The sequence below is a fragment of the Scylla paramamosain genome, chromosome 25 (genome assembly GCF_035594125.1).
Source record: "Scylla paramamosain isolate STU-SP2022 chromosome 25, ASM3559412v1, whole genome shotgun sequence".
In the NCBI taxonomy this organism is placed as follows: domain Eukaryota; kingdom Metazoa; phylum Arthropoda; class Malacostraca; order Decapoda; family Portunidae; genus Scylla; species Scylla paramamosain.
Genome location: NC_087175.1, coordinates 1,263,880 through 1,280,000, shown reverse-complemented (window position 1 = coordinate 1,280,000; position 16,121 = coordinate 1,263,880). Strand labels below are relative to the sequence as shown.

Here is a 16,121-nt window from a genome sequence, read left to right as displayed (position 1 = left end):
TCCTCCCTACCCTCTCCCCTTTCTCCCTCCCCTATTTCCCCACTCCCCACTCCCCCCCCCCCCTCAGGAGCTTTGTGTGAAATGGTGGAGGTTGTGGGGAAGAACAAGCTGATTACAGGTATAGCCTCCTCTTCCCCCCCCCCCATCACACCTACACACCTGCGCAAACACACACACACACACACACACAAACTTGTCCGTCCTACACCTCTCTCTCTCTCTCTCTCTCTCTCTCTCTCTCTCTCTCTCTGCCTCCCAAGGCCAAAAAAAAAAATGCAAACAAACAAACAAACAAACTACGTCATTTTTCCCACGATTATTAATATTACTAATTAATAAAGTAATTTTTGTAGTAATTCTTGTTGTTTTCTTCCTATCCTCTCATTAATTTAGAGTCGTGGGGAAGTAGCAGTAGTAGTAGTAGTAGTAGTAGTAGTAGTAGTAGTAGTAGTAGTAGTTCAAATTAGGATTTTATTGAGAAAGATGCAAAAATGGGGAAAAAATAAAGTAGAAAAAAGAGATGAAGAGATACAAGGAAAGAGATAAGTAAAAGAACGAAAGAAGAAGTAGTAGTAGTAGTAGTAGTAGTAGTAGTAGTAGTAGTAGTAGTAGTAGTAGTAGTAGTAGTAGTTGTGGTGGTGATGGTGGTGGTGGTGATGACAGTAGCACTAATCATATACAATGAAATGACAGAACACACACACACACACACACTCGTAATGACCAGACAAACTTTCACACTCGTTCATCACAATTACCACCAACTGAATACAGGAATGATGGAAGGATATACGGTGTTGAATGAATTACATACATACATACATATTTACATACCTATTACATACATACATACATACATACATACACTACAAACTTAAATACATGATTCAACACACTTATCCTCTAATTTTTTTTTTTTTTTACGTTCCTTTCTGACCATGTTTGGGGACCAGTACCTCATTAGTTTTTTTTGTGTTTATAATGTTGTTATTCTTGCCCGGTGTCTCTCCTACATAAAAAGATAAATCAAATAAAATAGCTTCTTAACACCTTTATTTCGACGCATCCTAAATAACATCATGCATATTTATTGTAATCCTGCCAGCTGTCGTGCTAAATACGTGGTAGAGAAATAAATAGAAATTACATTAGTTCAATATTGTAACTTCCATGTGTACAAAGTAATATCGGGCATTTTAATGTAATTCTAAGTGTAATTCTAAGCTGACAGTCGTTCTTGAGTAACTGACTGCAGAAATTAGTTAACTAGCACTGTTGAATGAGTCCTTAGCTATTTAATATTGTAATTCCCTTGTGTATAAAGCAATACCACACGTTTTATTGTAATTCTGCGTGTGCATGGCCGGCCTAACAGTCTTAATTGCCGACCGAGCCTTGACTGTCCTCCCTGAGCAAAAGAAAAGATAGTTGAAAAAGAAAAACAAACAGCCGTAAAGATTATAAGTCATACAAGCCAAAGAGGACAAGATGAAAAGATACATGTTTAACTCTTTCGCTACGTTATGGAACAATTCACATAAAGGCAGTGCACAGAATCCTTTAAAGTATCTACAAAGAAAAATAGGGAATGAAAAGAGTAAACTATCCAATGTCTAGCTAGCTTTAGGGTGGCCATACACGTTCAAAAAAAGCGTCAAAATTTTCCATCAAAATTTTGACGTGTAACTTTGATACAAAATTTTGATGCATAATTGCCCACACACGTTTAGGCGTTTTTCCAATCAAAATTCAGTATAGTCAAAATCTTGGACATGGATGCATCAGTGGCCATAGCATCAGTGGCCATAGCACTAGTGTTCGCATTGGACTCTGATAAACCTCCTGGTAAACGTCGGAAATGGTCAAAAGACTGGTTTTTAAAACGGGAAACCTACGGACACGTCAACCTCCTCCAAGAATTACGTGTTAACGAACCAGGGGACTTCCGTAACTTCCTTCGAATGGATGCGCCATCGTTCGATGAGTTGCTCGGCCTTGTCGAGCCATTGATAAGGAAAGAAGACACCGTCATGCGTCCATCCATACCACCAAATGAACGCTTGTACTCCTACAGGTCTTCAGTTCCGGCACCTGATTTCGCACTTTTGTCCATTTTTCGAAGTTCATTGCGAAAATTTGTTCGCAGATTATTTATTTTTTTCTTCAGATCTTCTAATGTGGCGGAAGTAAAATGCTCACGATATTTCTGCAGTAGAATGTCATAGGCCTCGGCTTTCTTAGCACGATTGTTATAATCATCCGACTTAATTCTCCACAAGGCTGGCAAGGTCCGATACACTCCTAAAACTTCAATCAAAAATTTCTTTTCGGCCTCCTTCTTCGCAGACATGGCGATCCTGTCTCCTCCTCAGTCACCTGCGAACTAAACAGTTTGATCAAAATTTTGACAGGAGCCCACACACGCATCAAAAATTTGATGGCTCGTCAAAAAATATCAAACGAATTTGATCAATCAAAATTTTGCTTCAAATCTTTTTTTGACATCAAAACGTCCTACACACACTCAAATTTTGCATCAAAATTTTGATATCAAAATTTTGACGCTTTTTTTGAACGTGTATGGGCCCCTTTAGAGTAGTTTGTGATTTAGGACACATGCCAAACAGCAGTGGAAGGGTTAAAGACGAAAATTACGACATACTGATTAAAAGAAAAGAAGAAAAGAAAAGCGAAAAATAGTAGTAGTGATAGCAGAAAATAGTTAAATGAAGCGTGCCGTTGTAAACATGGCAAAACTCCCGCCAGCAACGACCAGTCAGGAGAAAAATAAGCCTCAAGTCAACAACAGTACAACACTCGGGCTGGCAGTTGACGAGAGACCGGGAGGGGGAGTGCACTGGAATCACAACAAAGAACATATCATAATAGAGAAGAGCAAGGAGATAACGACCTGAGAAGCGAGTAAGAGGGAACAGACCACCAGAAGAAGAGGAAGAGGAGCTGAGTTAGGGTGCTTGTGTGTGTGTGTGTGTGTGTGTGTGAGTGAGTGAATGCCCGTCCAGCCTCTCCTCGCCCTAGCCAGTCAGTGAGGCGTCGGGATGGGCGTGGAGCAGCAGGAAGATGGGCGTGACCTGGCGTTCCTGCGGGAGGTGAAGAGGGATCTCACCACTGCGCGGGAGGAGTGTGTGAGGCGTGGGCTGCTTCACACCTGCAAGTGGTGAGTGTGGCGGTGCTGGTGGTGGTGGTGGTGGTGTTGATACAGCGTCAGGAAATGCTGTTCAACTTGGCCCATTGCGTATCAAACTCAAAGAAAAACCAGCTAAAAATTATAATATAAATTTAACAGTCCATTGATTAAAGCAAAAGTAATAGAAACGAAAGCCAAAACATTAAATTACATTGACTAAAAACAACTAGTACTTTTAACGAAGTGCGCACTGCAATCTGGCAGGAAACACGCTGTCACTGAACTTGTTGCAGACCTTTCACCCGCGCTGTGCACCTCCCACAAGGTGACCGTCATGTGTTGTGTGTTTGTTACGTTGTCTTAGTGCCTTCCCGAGAGGAGATGCACTGGCAGAGTTACTAGTTTGGCCTCGTCACTTGGCAATTGTATGATCAAGTAGAAGCTGAGTTGTCATTTGTGTGCCTTTCCATTTAGCCTATTTCACCAGTCTTCCAAATCGTTGTTTGTATGGATGCTTCTGCCGAACACGCACCACGCACTGGGAGGCCAAGTGTCCAAATAGATCCAGGTGTTTTTCATGTAATCTAGAAGACTTACAAGGGGATGAGAACTGTTTGCTTTTCCATAGAAACTCAATACAACAGTGTCTCAAGGCTTGACAGGAAACGATCTGAATGCAACAGTTCATATATACACATTAAACTTGCTGTGAGTGCTATAGTTTTAGTTGATGGTCCGAGTTGGTATTGTAAAGTGGTCCAAGTTGGTTCACCAGGTGGGACAAGTCAGTAATAATGAATGGGCTGAGTTGGACGCACACCACTGGCAGTGTTTGTGTTTGAGGGTTAGGTCTCACTTTTATTCTTTCACCGATCTATAACAATTAAAGATCAGTAAAGTGTGTGTGTGTGTAGCTCCAGCATATGACAGGACAATGGTGTGCATCATCAACTCATTCATTACTTACAGGCTGAGTGAGCTGCTGGTGTGTGTGCGGGATGTGCAGCTGGAGGAGCCTCTACCCCACTGCCCGCCCCTGCAGGAGGTGCTGGGTGAGGAGCTGGACCATTACAACCTGGCCAAGTCCTATTTTGATCTGAAGGAGTATGACAGGTGGGTGTGGTGATGGTGGTGGTGGTGGCACAGACAGGTCAACTAGCGAACCTCCCTTTAAAACCCATTCTCATCATCCCCAGGTGTTCCTACTTCACCAAGCACTGCACCACAGCACTGGGTCGCTTCCTGCACCTCTATTCCAGCTATCTGTCTGGGGAGAAGAAGAAGAACGATGATATAGTGGATGCATTAGGTGAGGCCTTCAGGGTGCTGGTGGTGGTGGTGATGGTGGTGGTCTGATGTGAATGTGGTGTTTGGTGAGGCTTTGAGGGGGTCCTGGTGTTGGTGTGTGTGGTGTGTGGTGTTTGGTGAGGCTTCAAGGAGGCTGCTAGTGGTGTGGTATGTGTGGTGTGGTGTGGTGAGCCTTTGAGAGGGTCCTGGTGGTGGTGTGTGTGTGGTTTGTGGTGTCTGGTAAGGTTTTGAAAGGGTCCTGGTGTTAGTGTGTGTGGTGTAGTGTTGTGTAATGGTTGGTGAGATCACTAGGGGGTCTTGGTGCTGGTTAATGGCATCATATGGTGGTAGGGAACTGAAATAGACTAGGTAATCAGGTTCTTTATGCTGAGTCACACTTATTAAGAGAAGTTTAAGTAAATTGATAAAAGTGATAGATGAAAACTTGTGGATAATAATGATATGTGAGTATAGGCTTACATTTAGGCTTGTTTTTATAAAGGGACTGCCTCATGAAGACCTAGTGGGGTTCCTGCAGTTCCCTTTATGTTGTTGTATTGTAATGTGACCCCTTCCCTGCTGTCACAGTGGCCAATGAGCAGCACAAGGGTGTTTACCTGAAGGTGCTGCACACAGAGCTCTCCAAGATGTACAACCTCTCCTCCTCCCCCACCAGGTGAGTTGTCCATCCCTCACCCTGCATAGATTGATACACTAACCACAAGCTGACATTGCATTTGATATACCACTGTTTTCTTTAAATAAGGGGGCTTATTTATTTATTTATCTTTTTTATTTGTTTACTTATGTTTTGTTTTTTGTTTTTTTGTGAAAGGATTTATTTTCTTGGCACATATTCTTTTTTTTTTTTTTTCAAGATGTGTGTCTGTTTGTGTGGTTAATTCTTGTAAGGAACATGCTCTGCATTTTTCTAACATGTGCACGTATTTACTTCATTTATTTCTCACAGGACATGCATTTATTTATTTGTTTTTCTTGGGGCATGTACTACACTTCCTGACCTGCACATATTTATTCATATTCCTTAGTGTGTATATTATATTTTCCAACAAGATATAACTGCATTTTATTTATTTTTCCAGGACATGCATTGTATTATCAATTTTTCTTACAACATACAACACATTCCCAACAACAACAACAACAACAACACACATATACACAAATACTGATCTCCAACATCATTCCAGGGATGACGAGGGTGGCGACAACAACAGCAGCAGCAGCAGTGGGGGTGGCATGGATGCGTGGCTGTTGTGGGTGTATGGCGTGGTGCTGAAACGGTTGGACTTGACTCAGCAGGCTGTGGAGGTGCTGAGTGAGGCTGTGCACCTGGAGCCTCTGCACTGGGGTGCTTGGCTGGAGCTGGCTGCCCTCATCACTGACAGGGAGATGGTGGGTGGTGGGAGGAGGAGTGGGAGAGGTGGGGGAAGTGTAGTATTTTTCACCCTATCAAAGTTGAAGAAACACTGCTTCACCTCTTGATGTAAAGAAAATTTGCCTAACTTGTGTAACTGTTGAGCTAAGTGAAGAAATGTATTTCTCAAGGGAGTTGAGTTTCCCTAGACTGTGTGTGCCAGTAGTGAGCAGGGCTGCCATCATAACACAGAGCTCAGCCAGCCAGTCAGTCAGTCAACCAGTCACCCCATCAATCACTCAGTCCCTCATCCCTCCCCCTTAGACTTAGCAGGCCAGTAGTGAGCAGAGCTGCCAACATAACAGAAATCAGTCAGTCAGTCGGTCATCCAACTAGTCACCCCACCAATCACTCAGTCCCTCCCCCTTCGCTCTTTCAGCTGGGCACACTCAAGCTGCCGGACCACTGGATGCGCCGGCTGTTCCTGGCCCACACCTACCTGGAGCTACAGCTGAATGACGAGGCCTTGGAGATCTACACCAGTCTGCAAAACGCTGGCCTGCACCACTCCACGTACATCATGGCACAGGTGGCCATCACACACCACAACCAGCGGGGTGAGTGTTGGGAGACATTGGGGTGTGTGTGTGTGTGTGTTAAATCATCACTCATACTATACCCTGCTTCCCCTCAGATGTGGACCAGGCAGTGACCATCTTCAAGGAGCTGGAGGCAGTGGACCCCTTCCGGCTGGACAACCTGGACACATACTCCAACCTGCTGTACGTGAAGGAGATGCGTGTGGAGCTGTCCCACCTCGCCCACCGCATTGTGCAGGTGGACAAGTACCGTGTGGAGACCTGCTGTGTTATTGGTGAGGAGAAGGCAAGGGAGAGAGTTGTCATGAGGCTGAGAGACATGTAAAGAGAGAGGGAGAGGGAGGTGTGTTACAGATAAGGCTTACATAGAGATGTGATAGGTGAGAGAAAGGGAGACAGACTGACAAAGAGAGAGGGACAGACAGATAGAGTGGTGTTGTAGGTGAGAGAAAGGAGGGGAGAGAGAGCTGTGTTGTAGGGGAGAGAGATGGAGAGAGAGATGTCATAGGTGAGGCTTAGAGAGAGAGAGAGTGAGTTTTGTGAGATAATCTTCCTGCTTATATATCTTCCCACTCCTCACCTTTTCTAGTAAGCAAAGTTGTGTTGTAGGTGGCAGAAAGGAGGGGGGGAGAGAGAGGGAGAGAGATGTCATAGGTGAGGCTTAGAGAAAGGGTTTTGAGATAATCTTCCTGCTTATACACCTTCCCACTCCTCACCACCTTTTCTAGTAAGTGTTTTGTAAGGTAATCTTCCTACACACAGTACAATACCTTCCCGCCCCACAGGTAACTACTACAGCTTGCGGTCCCAGCATGAGAAGGCGGTGCAGTACTTCCAGCGGGCCCTGCGCCTCAACCCACACTACCTGGCTGCCTGGACGCTCATGGGCCACGAGTACATGGAGATGAAGAACACCAACGCCGCCATTCAGTGCTATAGGCAGGCCATTGGTGTGTGTGTGTGTGTGTGTGTGGGGAGGTGTTTTGCTTTTTAGATTCTGAGAAGTATTTTTGTTTTTCTTAGATTCTTTGATATATCTTCTCAGTTCATTTTCCCTTTTTCTTCTTTGAATGTTTACAATTATTTTTCTTTGATTCTTAGCAATTTTTTCGTTCCCTTATGATTCTGAAAAGTTTCTAATTGGTCTTTAGAAATTCTTTCACTCCCATTGTCTTTTTCATTTTCATTTTCAAGTTCCTCTCCCAGCATTTTTCCTCATTTCTGATGTGCCTATCTTTTGACTTCCTTTCTGGCTCTGAAAAGTTCCTCTCATTCCTGTTTTTATTGATTTTTAAAAGTTTGCTTGAAGTTTCTCTTTATTGGTTCCAAAAGTTCTCATTTTTTTCCTTTATGATCCTCTAAAGTTCCACTGATTCCCATGTACTCACTGATTGTTTCTTCCACCCACAAGAGGTGAACCGGAGGGACTACCGGGCATGGTACGGACTGGGACAGACCTACGAGATCCTCAAGCTGCCGGCCTACTGCCTCTACTACTTCAAGCAGGTGAGTGGCGGCAGCTGCATTTTTTGTATTTTGTTGCTTAAGATATTTTGAGTCGTCTTGAACATTTGGTGTGTGTCCTATAAAGGGTTGTCATATTTGTATAGATTATGGAAGCTTTTATTTGTTATGTAGTATGTATTCACAATATAATGACAGCTTCTCAGCACTCCCTTTTTAATACTGTAATGAATATCAGTTAGGTTTGCTCCTCTGATTCGGATGAATTTTTCTTCTTCACAATATAATAGCTTTTTCAGTGGCCCTTTGACGATATTGTAATGAATTATATGTTTTCACAAATGTATTTACTTGCTGTATAAATTTACTGATTAAACCATAAGGAATATAAAGAGCCAATTTCTCCATTCCATCATCATACATACCATCATGTACAGGCCACAGTACAGAACATACAGGCTACATACATATGTGCCACCCATCCATCCTTCCCTCCCTCCGCAGGCCCAGAAGCTGCGGCCCAATGACTCCCGCATGCTGGTGGCCCTCGGGGAGAGCTATGAGAAGCTGGAGAAGACAGAGGAGGCCAAGAAGTGCTTCCTGAAGGCGCACAGTGTTGGCGACATTGAGGGCATTGCTCTACTCAGGCTGGCCAAGTAAGGAGGGGATGGTGGGGCTTGTGAGTAAGTTAGGTGATGGACTCCTCCAACTCCACACAAATATTTTCTTCCTTGTTTCAGTTAAGTTACATGCCGGGGGAAGAACAAGAAAATAACTTCCCTTGTTCCAGTTAATCCAATTTTTTTTCCTTCTAAGTTATGTGACTGGGAAAAAGAAAAATAACCAGATTTCCTTGTAAGTTATGTGACTTGGAAAAAGAAAAATAACCAGATTTCATGTTTTTCTTAGGTAATGGATAGAAAATTTTGCTAAAAGAGCTTTATTTTATTCTAAAAACACTTTCTTGTACGACGTCTTCTGTTTTGTTGCTTCTTAATCTGTTTGTCATCTCTCTCTCCTCATTCTTCTTGGCACTTCTGTTGACCTGCTTCTTGTCTGCTTCCATTTCCCTATTTATTTACTCTCCTCTGCATCTGCTTCTATTCCTTGGCGATCTGCATCCATTTCTATGTCCATCCTTGCCTGTCTTCATTCTGTCTGCTTCCCATTCCCATCCTCTCCTCCACCAGACCTGTAAATAAAATCCTGGTGTTACTGACAGGTTGTACAGTCGGCTGACGGAAGCTGACCGCGCCGCCGTGCTGTATGAGCGGTACCTGCAGGAGACAGAGGAGGTGGGGCCCAATGAGGACCGGGGGCAGGCATACCACTTCCTAGCCAACCACTGTCTGCAGAAGAATGTCTTTGACCTCGCCTACGAATATGCCCAGAAATGCACACTCTTCCATGAGGTGAGGGATTGTGTGTGTGTGCAAGAGGAGGAGGCTGGGTGGGTGTGCATGTGTCTCTATGTTGAGCCAGCTACAGTGTGTTTAAGGAGGCTGTGTTTCTATTGATCCTCTGTGAGCTGGAGACTTGACATTGCCCAGATGTCTCGGCACAGTGTGGGTGTAATGTGCCTTGGTTTTCCCTCAGACACGTGAGGCGGCCAAGACCATGCTGAGGGAGATTGCCAACCGACGACAGCACTCTGACCAGAACCCTGTAAGTGGTGGTGGTGCCTGTAATAGTAGAGTAGCTCGTATGAAAGTAAGTTAAGTATGTAACAAATCTGATATGTTAAGTGAAGGTTAGGAATCACCAGTGTCACTGCTACACTCATACAAGTCACGAAACCTCCCATTCTTTGTGCTGCTCAGCCAAATATACTGAGGTTGCTGTACTACATTTCTCAAGCACTCGCTCCTCATTCCTTCACCTTCACCTGACATACCAAATTTGCTAGTGGTGCTGGCATGCATGTGAAGTGTGGCTTGAGTAAAGACTGAGGGCTATAAAGAGAAGAGTGAGGAGAGTGAATCTAGTCAAGTGTGTGTGTCCAATGCAGAAGTGAGTGTTCATGAGAGTGTGAATAAAGGATAAGGGGCAGAGCAGAGACAAAGAGAATGAAGGTAGGGGGTGTTATAAATGCAAGGCTGTGGTGAGGGACTGTGGTTCGTAGATATACTGTGGGGGACATCTGTGGGTCTGTGGAGAGAAGAGAAGAGAAGAGAAGAGGAGAGAGAGAGAGAGAGAGAGAATGCACATTATTAACAACTGACATAACACTAATTTTTTTTAATACATCACCTGGCTAATACACTGTCCAGTCCTGCTGGTCTATTCTCTTCTGCTTTCTATAAATATGTTAACAGCACATTTTCTAAAAGCACTTTAATCTTAAGGTACTCTCCTCTTTTCTCCTTTAAATCACTTTCACCTTGCATGTTTATGATACTCAAAACTTACACATTCATATTCAACACTCATTTCTCTCTACAAAGAAAACATACAGTCATTCACTTGCTACTCAGAATGCTACTTATGGATGCTTACCAAACTCTCATCACCATATACAAGCATTGCCTTAACAGCTTCTCATCACCACCTCTATACAAAATGAGTGATGAGTGTTTGATATGTCATTACCTACACTTTATTCTGTTTTAACTGGTGTGTTCCCCCTGCAGCAGGATGACTGTGGCAGTGTGCTGGTGAACAGAGTGCGGCCCAGACCTCTAGGTAACGACCGCACCAACAACAGCAGACTGCCACCCCTCTCCCTCACCTACACCCCCTAGCACACCCAGCCCCTGCCATAACTAAGGAAATTCATCTCATTAGCGTCCATTTTCCCCATACTGTCACCCCGTGTTGATTTTGTATACACTCATCATCCCTTGGTTACAAACATACATACACACACTATCCTGCTTGCCCACCCAGAATACTCAAGTACATACATGATAATACTATGTCATCCTACCCTACATTAAAAATTTTTAATACACACATGCTAATACATATCCTAGACTTTTGCCAATTCTTTTTTTTTCCTCCTGGTGTGAGCATTCTTCTTCTCCCAACCAACATCAATTGCTGCTTGTCTTTCTTCTACCAACACTCTCACTGGTGTGGATAACAGTACAGGATGGGGTGGGTGGTGGCAGTGCCATCCCTCGTAACTGTAGAGCACTTGCTGCCCCTCAGGGTCACTTGAGATGCCATTCCCCATGTAGAGTGTGAGAGAAGAATGTGCCAGCCAGCAGCCTCACCACTACACTGGCCAGACACCCACACACCTCATGCTGCCAGGTTAGCTTGGTGTTTTGATCCTGGGAAATGCACATTCACTAAGTAACCATTTAGTGAAAGTTTCTGCATGAAATGTGGTCACACTATCTCTGTGCCCAAGATGGCCTTGGCCACATAACTATAAATGAAAGGCACAGTTCAGAGTGTGCTTTATAACATTGCCGGCCTCCTCCAAGCCCTCAGCATTGTGTGTGGTGCATACATAATCACCACGGGGACACTTGCTGCACACAGGAATAGGCATGTTCTGTGCAGAATGGTGATGGTGCCAGTGGTGGTTTGGTGGGCAGCCTTGTGGTGAAGGATGTTATTACTGTACTAATAACACTTCCTGGTACATCTTCACATTGATGCTCCCACCACTCATTCTTCTGTGGCACAGAAAACAGGTGCAGAATGTCATCCAGTGGAAGCAGGTCACTTCAGCTCTTCCTTTCCCAAGTGACATGCTGAGGGAATAACTTTATCTATTACAATAAACACCTGTGTAATAATTTTCATGTTGCCACATTTAGCAAACCTGTATGATGAACAAGTCCTTCACCTTTCCCTTGTCTCTGAACAACCCAACTCATGCCCACCACACTTCTGCCACACACAACATATACACACACACTTTATTCTGCTTATATTCCTAACGTATCTCATCTCCCATCATCTATTCCCTCAACACCAGTCCTCCTCTCCCATCATCTCTAACAGCCGTCATCAAGTTACTTGTAGTGAGGCAAGTTTCACTCTGCCCAGCGTGATCAGCCAGTTAATGGATCAGAGATTCATTATTGGTACAAAAGATTATGTCTATATTTTTACACTTACGAGAACCAATAATTCCCTTTGTAAATTATGTATAAATGTGGTATCCATATTTATATACCATAACTGCATGCATTGCCCTTGTATTGTGCCAGTGATGATTAATGACACGAAATATACTACTTGTGACACTTCTGCCTTATTATTGAAACCCCACACACATTACCCCAACTACTGCTTAGATCCCTGGAATCAGATGTAGAGAATAGTCATTGAGTAAGGGTGAAAGGAATAATGAAGACAACTACAATAGAATACTGACAAACTATTCTAAGACACCAGCATTAGGACTTATGTTAGAAACAAACCCATCAATACTTGAACATTTATTAAGTAGCCAGGATCCATCACCAAGACAACAACCAACCTTCCTTGGTGCCTCACTGCGATAAAAGAACAAAACAGAATGAGCACATCCTTTCACATAGCAACGGCAGGGCAGCGAGGCACCAGGGCTGCAGTGTTGACTCCCACTCCAGGATATGTCTAGCAGTGCAGTCCGGCCCACTAATTATTTCTAGGCCAGACTCCACAGCCAGCCAGCGCCAGAGAATGGAGACTCCCACAGGGCACTCAAAACAAATACCAAGTGGTCTGTGGGTGCCAGCGCTCTCTGTCTCACTCAACCATAAACTTAAAGAATAAACATAAGGAGACGCGAGCCATCTACTTCTTTTGGCTCGGCTCATAAAACTGGCTACCATCAAAATGCATTCCATGATCTGAATTAAGTGAATCTGCCTACTTGACTGAATGACTGACTGACTGACAGACTGACAGGACAAGGATAACAGTCTACTAAGAACATGACACGTTAAGCTGAAAAGAGATTCCTCGTCATTCCTTGTCACATTTGCATATCACTTTTGTTTACCTAAGAGTAACCACAGAACACCCACAGCAATGTTTCCTAAAAAGACTCACAATATACTTGCACCTTCACTTATTTTTTTAATTTTCCTTATATACTTTGTACGTATGGACAATAAACAATCATAATCATCATCAGCCAATCACCACAGCCTTCATCCTAGTTCAGTAATGGGTTAACACAGTCTCACTTATGTGCTAGACTATTGCCCTTAAGCACCAGTATCAAAAATACATGGAACCTACGATGCTGTGGGAGTTCTGTGGCAGTGCGGACATCACATCCTCACACTGCATCCTAAGACAACCTTGTTTTTTTTTTAAGTTTCCTACCGATCATCCCAATCACCGAACCCCACACTGTGATAATTTTTCTCACTCGTTCATTCACTCGGTCATCAAACCCCACACACTGATACACTATTCACTCACTTACAATCTCCCAATCAAACATTAATACACTGTTCTCACACACACACACACACACACACCCAATCAATAAGCTCTCTCACTCATACACTCTTCTAATCAACATCCACACAATGTTAAGTTTTTCTCTCACTCGTTCACTCACTCTCTCTCAATTACCAAGCTCCACATTCACACAGTTCTTTCACTCTTACCTGCACTGCTAAACTGTTCCTCTTCCTATCTATATATCTCTCTCTCAGTTCCTCCAATCAGACCGAGGGCTTGGGGCACACACACACTACAAGGTAAACACTATGAATATCTAAGTAACAACCTACACACTACTGTTGTTGCATTGAACCACATCCTGAATTGATATATATGAAAAAAAAAAATCAGGCCTCAGCTCAAAATTCTGAACTAATAATTATTGATAAGAAAGTATAAAAGGTTTTTCCTTGATACTTCATTTTGCTTTTTTTTTTATATATTTTTCTTTTTTTATATTGATGAAGTCCAGCTTCCATCAATGTTAATTTTGTGGAAACTTAAAGGCTTCTAATGTTATGTGAAGTGTGGATGCGTCTGATTGTGTAAGTGAGGGACTGATGGTGTGGTGGAGTGTTGTCGGGAGTTTGCTGGCCAGTGATGGCAACACCTTTCCATCTAAGGTGACGGAAACTTGAAGCCATCACCACCTGTGGATACCTGTGAAGATAAGCTACTTGACTTGTCTGGGCGGTGTGTGTGTGTGTGTGTGTGTGTGTGTGTGTGTGTGTGTGTGTGTGTGTGTGTGTGTGTGTGTGTGTGTGTGTGTGTGTGTGTGTGTGTGTGTGTGTGTGTGTGTGTGTGTATACTTGACTTGTCTGAGGACGTGCATGTCTGAGTATGTATGTACTTGATTTGTATAGGGATGTATCTGTGTTTCACGGTATCTGTGTTTCAAGAGGTCTGCATAGGTGCCAAACTGTCCCTTAACAGGAATACCTGTGTGTCCCATAACAAGAGTACCTATGACCACCCACAACACTATTTAACCTTCCTACCATTACCTACCTCAGCAAACCTACAGGGCAGCTCCCTCTAGTGACCTCCTCAGCTCTGCCCCTCACCAATCACACCTGAACTTTGCCTCTCAATACCATGTTCCTTAACCCAGTGTATCTTCTCTCTTGACTTGCTACCTCCCATGACCCTTCTGTCCCCTTCCCCCAAAATCTCATGGAATTAGCTGCCCTGTTTAAACCATCACAACTAATTGCTATCATGCTGACCTACATTCATGCTATATTCATTGCTAATTCACCAACTAACACTTGCATTTTCTGCCTTGTATTCTTGTACGCACACTCACTGGCTGACCTACATAGACCTCTTGTGTGTGTGTGTGTGTGTGTGTGTGTGTGTGTGTGTGTGTGTGTGTGTATCTAGTTGTGTTTGTCTGTGCGTGTATATTTACGTACCTAGTTGTTGTTTTGTTGTATGAGTGTGTATTTACCTAGTCATGGTGTGTGTGTGTGTGTGTGTGTGTGTGTGTGTGTGTGTGTGTGTGTGTGTGTGTGTGTGTGTGTGTGTGTGTGTGTGTGTGTGTGTGTGTGTGTGTGTGTGTGTGTGTGTGTGTTTATATGGTCACTAACACTGGTCTTCACAATCAAGCAATCTGATGCAGTATTGGTCACACCTGATTATCACTCAATTGGTAACACTGTATCAACCTCTCCCTGGTGGCGGTGGGCGGCCCTTGAGCCTCACAACTCAAGACATGAACACTAAGTAACTAACATTATGCGTAACAAATGGCAACGTGAAAGTTTGTTTTGTCATTACTCAAGAAAAAAATCATAGTACATTACTACTTCTCCTCTGGTTTTCCTCTTAATCATTGTTATTCATTACTCCTCCACCTCCTTTCTCCTTGCATCATTATTACCATTATTACTCCTCCTCCTCCTCCTCAACTTTTCTCCTTAATCATTCTTACTTATTACTCCTATCCTCCTTCTTTCTCCTTCCTTACAATCATGTTATTTCTCCTCCTCTTCCTCCTTTACTCAATCACATCTCATCATTGTCCCTCCTCCTCCTCCTCTTCTTTACTAATCCACAGTACAACCTCCTTACAAACCCCTCAACAACCACCATTTGCTACTTTAAGTCATGAGAAAACAGTACAGTGCTCCCATCATGCATGTATGTACTACCCAATACAACCCTTGGCTCTCATAGTACAACTCCTATTAGTTTAGTGCTAGTAGTACAGGTGGTGGTGGTGGTGGTGCAGAGATGGTAAGCAAGTTGAGTCCCCACCAGGCGTTTACAAGAAGTACTGGTCGAAGTTGTTGGTGTAGTAGTTGACGAAGCCCTTATCCTGAGACTTCTTAAGGGGCAGGCCGGTCTTCTGGCAGTAGTCCTCCCAGCCTCCCGTGTAGTGTCTTGACCTGAGGGACGAAGAGGTGATGAGGCGATGGGAGCAGTAAAGTCTAATATGGTTCAACTCTCTCTTGCCTTTCACTACCTACAATTAACTAACACTGTACTGAAGCTCCTCTCAATTTTTTCACCTGTATTTGTATATATTATGTAATTATGCTGAGTGGAATGGTATGGAAAGGTACTTGTTTGATGGCTAATATTAACTTACATACTAATATAAGTACTGGATTAGAAAGGAAAGTGGAGAAAAGAGAAGAGGCAGAAGAGTTAATATTAAAGGAAGAGAAAGCAAACAGTCCTGCTGAACAAAAACGAAACCTTAAGGGAAGAGAAGGAAAAACAAAGAAAGGGGAAGAAAAAGAAAAGAATAAAAGAAGGGCCAAGCCAAGCACTTCCACTGCTAAAGAAGGAAGAGATGGAGAAAAAAGAAAATAAAAAGGGAAGGAAAAGATTAAAAGAA

At 43.3% G+C, this 16,121-nt stretch overlaps 3 protein-coding genes across 5 annotated transcripts in view; 2 read left to right on the top strand and 1 right to left on the bottom strand.

Moving 5' to 3' along the window:
* Nucleotides 1–356, top strand: part of LOC135113060 (uncharacterized) — an 18,972-nt gene extending 18,616 nt beyond the window's left edge. Inside the window, exon 9 of the mRNA XM_064028002.1 lies at nt 68–356. Within this exon, the coding sequence (XP_063884072.1) occupies nt 68–112 (45 nt within the window). The 3' untranslated portion in view covers nt 113–356. The remainder of the gene's footprint in view (nt 1–67) is intronic.
* A 2,405-nt stretch (nt 357–2,761) lies between these two features.
* Nucleotides 2,762–14,867, top strand: LOC135113058 (cell division cycle protein 23 homolog). The gene is made up of 13 exons (XM_064027998.1): nt 2,762–3,178; nt 4,118–4,261; nt 4,345–4,457; nt 5,024–5,111; nt 5,647–5,851; nt 6,253–6,430; nt 6,508–6,687; nt 7,198–7,362; nt 7,824–7,918; nt 8,381–8,532; nt 9,099–9,288; nt 9,473–9,541; nt 10,507–14,867. Exons 1-13 carry the CDS (start codon nt 3,060–3,062, stop codon nt 10,615–10,617), a joined length of 1,809 nt encoding a protein of 602 aa, XP_063884068.1. The 5' UTR covers nt 2,762–3,059; the 3' UTR covers nt 10,618–14,867.
* The window catches only part of LOC135113059 (thiosulfate:glutathione sulfurtransferase-like), a 36,893-nt gene continuing 29,572 nt past the window's right edge, over nt 8,801–16,121 (bottom strand). For 2 of the 3 annotated variants that reach the window (XM_064028000.1, XM_064028001.1), the window contains exon 4: nt 12,261–15,666. In XM_064028000.1, coding sequence (XP_063884070.1) covers nt 15,543–15,666 — 124 coding nt within the window. In that variant the 3' untranslated portion in view covers nt 12,261–15,542. Of the gene's footprint in view, nt 9,069–12,260; nt 15,667–16,121 lie in introns of those variants that run through there. The other variant, XM_064027999.1, reaches the window with a different exon arrangement.

Excerpts from the sequence above, each read along its gene's own strand:
- LOC135113058 (XM_064027998.1), top strand. The coding sequence starts at position 3,060 with ATGGGCGTGGAGCAGCAGGAAGATGGGCGTGACCTGGCGTTCCTGCGG. Across the intron at positions 4,458-5,023 it reads TGATATAGTGGATGCATTAG|TGGCCAATGAGCAGCACAAG; the intron begins GTGAGGCCTTCA and ends CTGCTGTCACAG. Across the intron at positions 6,431-6,507 it reads CACACACCACAACCAGCGGG|ATGTGGACCAGGCAGTGACC; the intron begins GTGAGTGTTGGG and ends GCTTCCCCTCAG.